This window comes from Nerophis lumbriciformis, linkage group LG21 (assembly GCF_033978685.3).
Source record: "Nerophis lumbriciformis linkage group LG21, RoL_Nlum_v2.1, whole genome shotgun sequence".
Classification (NCBI taxonomy): domain Eukaryota; kingdom Metazoa; phylum Chordata; class Actinopteri; order Syngnathiformes; family Syngnathidae; genus Nerophis; species Nerophis lumbriciformis.
Window position 1 is genome coordinate 15,237,873 of NC_084568.2, and position 7,128 is coordinate 15,245,000.

Here is a 7,128-nt window from a genome sequence, read left to right on the forward strand (position 1 = left end):
TTGAAAATAGTTATGTTTAAAGATGACTTCAACTGCATTTTAACTACAACAAGTATGGTTTCAATGATGACTGTGTATTATCAAAAAAAGAAAACAAGCAAACAATCCCTGCATTTTAAGTGACAAATCCAAAATTGGTACCTCTCTGATCCAGTGCCGATACTCATTTACTCCAAAGGTCTTCTTCAGATACAGGCCAAATATGTATCCGGATATTCCCTTCAACACCCACTCATCAGCCCTTCACATGAAACATCATGTTAAATATACATTATTAATACATCAGCCATACATTTAGTATATATGATGGTGATATTACATCATAATTACATTAAGTCCAGATTCAACCAATCACATCCTGTTGCTATTAGGGATGGGTACCGTTAGCATTTGAACCATTACGGTACCAATTACCAGTACTTTAGCGTGTGTTAATAAATATTATTTGTTTTTGACATTTTTATTGCAACAAAAAAGAGCTGATTATGATAACTGCTGTCCAGTTGTCTTGTCTTGTTTCATTCTCACATTTCTGAGTATGTAGGTATGCCATTAAATTGCAATTACAGTTGCAAGTCCAAAACGTTAGATGACGGTAGTGTATAGTTTACAGTGTGTTGTTTAGTTTTTTTGTTGCGCCCTAAGAAGTGTTAATACTGTAAGTATTGTGCTTATTACACAGCCAATGTTTGATTGTAACATGCTTCTTAGTTGTAGTTTTCATTAACACATTTGGATGTGTTGAAATTGTCATGTAAAATCGCTAATGCTAATTAGAAAAGATGTCCGATAATGGCTTTTTTGCCGATATTCCGATATTGTCCAACTCTTAATTACCGATTCTGATATCAACCGATACTGATATATACAGTCGTGGAATTAACACATTATTATGCCTAATTTTGTTGTGATGCCCTGCTGGATGCATTAAACAATGTAACATGGTTTTCCAAAATAAGAGAACAACTTCAACTGAAGTTATGGAAAAATGTATTATTGATGTCACAAAGTGCATTATTTTTTTTAACATGCCTCAAAACAGCAGCTTGGAATTTGGACATGCTTACCTGAGATAATCCTGATACCCACTACAACTATGGGAAATACTATACTTTGACTTTCACAAAGTGCATTATTTTTTTTATTTTTTTTAAACATGCCTCAAAACAACAGCTACAAAAACAATGAGGGCACACAGCTTCTGTCCAGAGTATACTAGAGTAATAAAGTAAACAATAACATAGTCCTCCTTTAGGGCAACGCTGACTGGCATACTGTATAACAGGAAATTATAAACTGGGCTCAATCTGCCCTGCTCTAACGTATTTGAATGAGTAACAAAAATGTGCTGCAAGCTAGTGGTGAGTGCTTGAAGTGGCCTAGCAGTCAGCCAGAGCTTCTGAAATGCTGCATTGAGACAGGGCACCTTCGTTCACTGCAAGCTGCAAAGTGTGCGCCATGCAGGGCAAACTAGCCACACCAAACTCCACCGTAGCTTTTGCCATACTGCGCGCGTTGTCCCTGACCACAACGTGGGCTTTCGCCCTGGGGTGGTTTTTATTGTATTTTTGTTTTTTCTCGGCGGAGTCTTTAAGCGACAACTGTGTGGTACTACTTTTTTTCGGTGTTTGCTTTTCATCCATCTTCCACTTGTATTCATCGTGTATCTCCTTATGATTCTTGAAGAGGTGGGAGATCTAATTGCTCGCCACCTACTCAGTGGCCTAGTGGTTAGAGTGTCCGTCCTGAGATCGGTAGGTTGGGAGTTCAAATCCCGGCCGAGTCATACCAAAGACTATAAAAATGGGACCCATTACCTCCCTGCTTGGCACTCAGCATCAAGGGTTGGAATTGGGGGTTAAATCACCAAAATGATTCCCGGGCGCAGCCACCGCTGCTGCCCACTGCTCCCCTCACCTCCCAGGGAGTGATCAAGGGTGATGGGTCAAATGCAGAGAATAATTTCGCCACACCTAGTGTGTGTGTGACAATCATTGGTACTTTAACTTTAACTTTTAACTTTAAAGGAAGACGTCTTGGTTTCTCCTCGCATAACCAACTTTTTGCAGTCATTGCAAATTGCCAGTTTTTTTATCCGTCAGACACACTTTAAAATAATCCCAAACCATAGACATGGTGTCGTTAGTCAGTCACCGAGCTCGCTGGCTTGTTCGCCACGGCTACAGCACCGGCAACAACACACTCTTGTTGTTGTTATGCTGCGCTCGCGGCGGTTTGATGAGGTCATCAAGCGTCGCCAGTAAACCTCTCATGCTGCAGTCGTCAACTCCTGTGTTGTGTGTGGGAGAGGGGAGAGGGGAGGGGCTGCTGACTGGGATATGTACCGCTCCGTACAGCGGCGTTTTAAAAAGTCTAATTTTACTTTTTGAAACCGATAATTTCCGATATTACATTTTAAAGCATTTATCGGTTTGCCGATATTATCGGACATCTCTAGTTGATCTCTAGTTTAAGAGGCTGAACACTATTCACTTTCTCATTTGAAAAAAAAATAAAATCTACAAATCATGTTCCTTCAACTTTCCAATTACGTTACATAACGTGAGAAATGTGGAAACGTTTGATGGGTATGAAAACTTTTTCAAGCTACTGAATGTCTGTTTGTCATCAGAGAAACTGGAGGCATGTGAATACATTCAATAATGAAGTCAGCATATTTAAGCAGGAAAATGTTGTTTCTCACCACGACATTCTTGAGATGAAAACCCCAAAAAACTGTTGAGCCAAGGCCTGGGCCAGGCAGCGGCGTGTCAGAGGAGTCTGGTCTATAATCATAGAATTGTGAAGGAGGTTGGTGCTGAAAGGACACAAAGGAAACAAGAAGAAAACATGAGGTAGGGTTTACACGGAGCATATTTAACACTTCTGTTGGGACACCAAAGGGCGCCAACAGTTAACATCTCTCTTCCTATTGCTCACTCTTTACATACTTTGCTATGAATGTGACCTGTGCCCCTGAACTTCTCAAATAAATCTAAGAAAGACAATTTTTGTTTGACTGCTTTGAAATACATTTTCTAATACAAGTTCTATTGACAGTTTAACAATATAAACACAATATTTAAACTAGTTCCTTATTTTTTTATTGCATACAATTGTTTGATAAAACAAGTCAATAGTACACAATAACTAGCCATGAATACTATGTCTACTACTCTTTTAAATAATTTTAATGTAGGTTGCTTCTCTTTCTCCCCCTCCATTTTTCTGCATTCTTTCGTATCTCAAGTTATCATTACGTATATGTATTGTTGCATTTAAACAACTGTATTGTTGATAATAAAGGTAAATTATTGGTATTGTTCATTATCAATAGCGCTATTTCTATTGGTATTTGTATTGATCCATTTGTAGTGTAATAATGCTCATTGTCATTTCTGTATTATTTTTTATTTTTCGCTAACTGCTTATTTGCTATTACTTTTACCATCATATTTGTACATGTCATATTTGCTGATGTTGCTCTATTGTTGTTGTTTGCTGTTGTTGTTTTTGTCTCTCTGTCTAATCCCCCTCTTGTCCCCACAATTTCCCCCTCTGTCTTCTTTTTTTTTCTCTTTCTATCCCCTCCTGCTCCGGCCCGGCTGCACTAAATGATAATATAAATACATTTAATAAAGTCAAATACAAATAAGGCAACAAGAGAAGTATCCTACACTTCTCTTTTGTAAAGTAAATCTGAACAGTGTATATATATGCATGGGCAAGAAAAAAAAAATAAAAAAAATAAAAATAAATAAATAAAAATAAATAAATAAATAATTTTGCCCCTCAATGTCCTCCTGTGTCCAAAGAATTACCCACAGAGTTGGTAAATATGATCAAATAAAAACAACAAAAAATGTAAAGTATTTACCTAATCACTCTAGTATGGCTCATATAGGGCTCGAAAGGGCAGGTGATTTTGCAATGCATTGTGGGGGCTGGGTAGACATTGTTGCTGGACAAAGTTTTTGTTTACATGGCTGTACTCAACAAGCGGTATTGTGAGAAAGAGCAACAAACTGGATTAAAATGGATCGTACAAAATAAAAAAATCAAGGGACTTTACCGAAACAAATTGGAATCGGTTCCAAAGGCTTGCCACCTTAAATATAAGTTAAATTGGTAGAATTGATCCATATTAATAACTCCTTATTAATCCAGATTAATAACATAATTTATTTTTCTCCTTTACCTTCTATGTATTTGAATAATAAAATGGCATTTGGGGTCTATTGTATTTAATTGAAATGTTAAATGAAATCATGCAAGACAGTTTAAACTACTAGTAATACTTGTGATTAATCAGGATTAATCCAAACTCAAAAGTGTGATTTATCGGATTTAAAAAATGTATCGATAGTAATGAATTCACCTTATTTTTAAAGATCCGCCGAGGGCAAATAAAAAACGAGCTGCTGGCTTCACAGTTACAATTGACAAAGTTTCCTAATAGAATGCAAAATAAAGATTCCAAAACAATCCACCATTAACAAATGAAGTTACGAATGTGATTGTTTCTCAAGAATCAAGACTATTCCAAGAATAAGAACATGTTATCCGAGACGTCTCCACTGCTTAAAAAAGCGTTATCTTTGGGTCGCACAAGAAAGATTAACTCGCCTTTATGATTGTTATCTCTAGGGACACGCTCTGTGAAGGACTTCCCTTTGGCAGGTCAAAAATGTGCACGGTATCAAAACCAGCTGTCTTAAAAAGGTCAATGCTTACCTGAAGATGCTCATGGAAGCATAGGAAGACACCTGCACATAGGACTCATCCACAAAAACCGTCTTAAAGCAGGAGTAAGGGTAGCGACAAGTCAGGATTTCTTCATAGAACTCAAACACCTCATGCAGGTAAGACATGGAGTGCTTGAGAAGTGGCAACAGCTGGGGAAGGCAAAAGTGGGTCACCTGAGGGGAGAACAGAAGCAAACAATGACAAATCGGGCGAGTACAGTGGAAGCAGGCACAATTTGAAAGCAGCAAGAAATCAAAGAACATTGGATTTTGTTTTAATGTTGAAAAAAAACATTGAACTTTTCCTTTTATGTTGAGAAAAAAATATATATTTATTTTCATGTTGAAAAAACATTAGATTTTTCTCATCATGTTGAAAAACACATTAGCTTTTCGTTTTAATGTTAAAAACACTAATTTTCTTTTAAAGTTGGAATAAACATTACATTTTAGTTTTAATGTTTAAAAAACATTGTATTTTTCTTTAAATGTTAGAAAAAAACATTGTATTTTTGCTTTAATGATTACATTTTTTTTTTCTATTTTCATGTTGAAATGGATGCATTTTTGTTTCTAAAAAAAACAATTTTATTTTTATTATTTTAGTGTGTTTTTTGAAAAGAAAAATGTGTCCGGTTCTCATGTTGAACAAAAATGTTTTTCTTTTCATGTTAAAAAAAACATTGGTTTTTGGCGGTCAAGTTGGAAAAAACATTGGATGATTCTTATTACCGTATTTTCCGCACTATAAGGCGCACCGGATTATTAGCCGCACCTTCTATGAATTACATATTTCATAATTTTGTCCACCAATAAGCCGCCCCGGACTATAAGCCGCGCCTACGCTGCGCTAAAGTGAATGTCAAAAAAACGCTGCGCTAAAGTGAATGTCAAAAAAACAGTCAGATAGTTCAGTCAAACTTTAATAATATATTGAAAACCAGCGTTCTAACAACTCTGTCCCAAAATGTACGCAAATGTGCAATCACAAACATAGTAAAATTCAAAATGGTGTAGAGCAATAGTAACATAATGTTGCTCGAACGTTAATGTCACAACACACAAAATAAACATAGCGCTCACCTTCTGAAGTTATTCTTCATTCGTAAATCCTTCGAATTCTTCGTCTTCGGTGTCCGAATTGAAAAGTTGCGCAAGCGTGGTATCCAAAATGGCCGGTTCCGTCTCGTAGAAGTCATCGGGAGTCAGTGTCGCTGTTGTTCTGTGAATCCTGCCTTCCGGAAAGCTCGGACCACAGTTGTGACCGAAATATCTGCCCAAGCATTTACGATCCACTGGCAAATGTTGGCGTATGTCGTCCGAGGCTGTCTGCCCGTCTTAGTGAAGGTGTGTTCGCCTTCGGAGCTGTGTGAAAAAAGCCACCCGGCCTCTTCGCGTAAACTTCCCTTAACCACTCGCTCATCTTTTCTTCATCCATCCATCCCTTCGAGTTAGCTTTTATGATGACGCCGGCTGGAAAGGTCTCTTTTGGCAAGGTCTTCCTTTTGAATATCACCATGAGTGGAAGTTAGCATGGCAAGCTAGAACCACAGTGAAGGATGACTTCTCATTCCCTGTGGAGCGAATATTCACCGTACGTGCTCCCGTTCCACAGTGCGGTTCAGTTGCTGTGAAATACGGTAGTAATCCGTGTGCGGATGGAGAGATTGCGTCTTTTTATGAACCGGATCGTTTAGTAGGAGCCATTTTGTGGTCTTTACAGATGTAAACAGGAAATGAAACGTACGGTGATATCCGCGCGTTTTTTCTTCTTCTTCCGGGGGCGGGTGAAGCGCTTCCTGTTCTATGGGGGCGGGTGAAGCGCTTCCTGTTCTATGGGGGCGGGTGCTTTCCTTGGCGGTTGCTTGCGTAGAAGAAGAAGCGCTTCCTGTTCTACCGGGAAAAAAGATGGCGGCTGTTTACCGAAGTTGCGAGATCGAAACTTTATGAAAATTAATCGTAATAAAGCGCACCGGGTTATAAGGCGCACTGTTAGCTTTTGAGAAAATTTGTGGTTTTTAGGTGCGCCTTATAGTGCGGAAAATACGGTATGTAAAAAAATTAATTTTGGTTTTCAAAATAAAACATTAATTTGAGTTATTTTAGTGTAATTTTTGAAAGGAAATTATTTTTATGTTAAACAAATATTTTGGTTGTCATGTTGACACAAACATTGGCTTTTTTTCAGGTTAATAAAAACATAGGATATTTGTTTTTATTTTGGAAAAAAAAAACCTGACATTTTTCCCTTCATGTCAGAAAAATAATTAAATTTTTCTTCTCATGTTGAAAAAAACATTGTATCTTTCTTATGTTGAAAAAACATTGTATATTAGTTTTCATTTTTTAAAAACATTGGATTTTTCTTTTAATGTTGGAAAAA

General features: G+C 37.3%; 1 protein-coding gene across 1 annotated transcript in view; it reads right to left on the reverse strand.

Moving 5' to 3' along the window:
- taf2 (TAF2 RNA polymerase II, TATA box binding protein (TBP)-associated factor) overlaps positions 1-7,128 on the reverse strand; it is a 73,467-nt gene that overhangs the window by 46,461 nt on the left and 19,878 nt on the right. The window contains exons 8-10 of the mRNA XM_061982869.2: positions 4,735-4,919; positions 2,705-2,818; positions 142-241 (exon numbers count right to left, since the gene is read on the reverse strand). Of these exons, the coding sequence (XP_061838853.1) occupies positions 142-241; positions 2,705-2,818; positions 4,735-4,919 (399 nt within the window). The remainder of the gene's footprint in view (positions 1-141; positions 242-2,704; positions 2,819-4,734; positions 4,920-7,128) is intronic.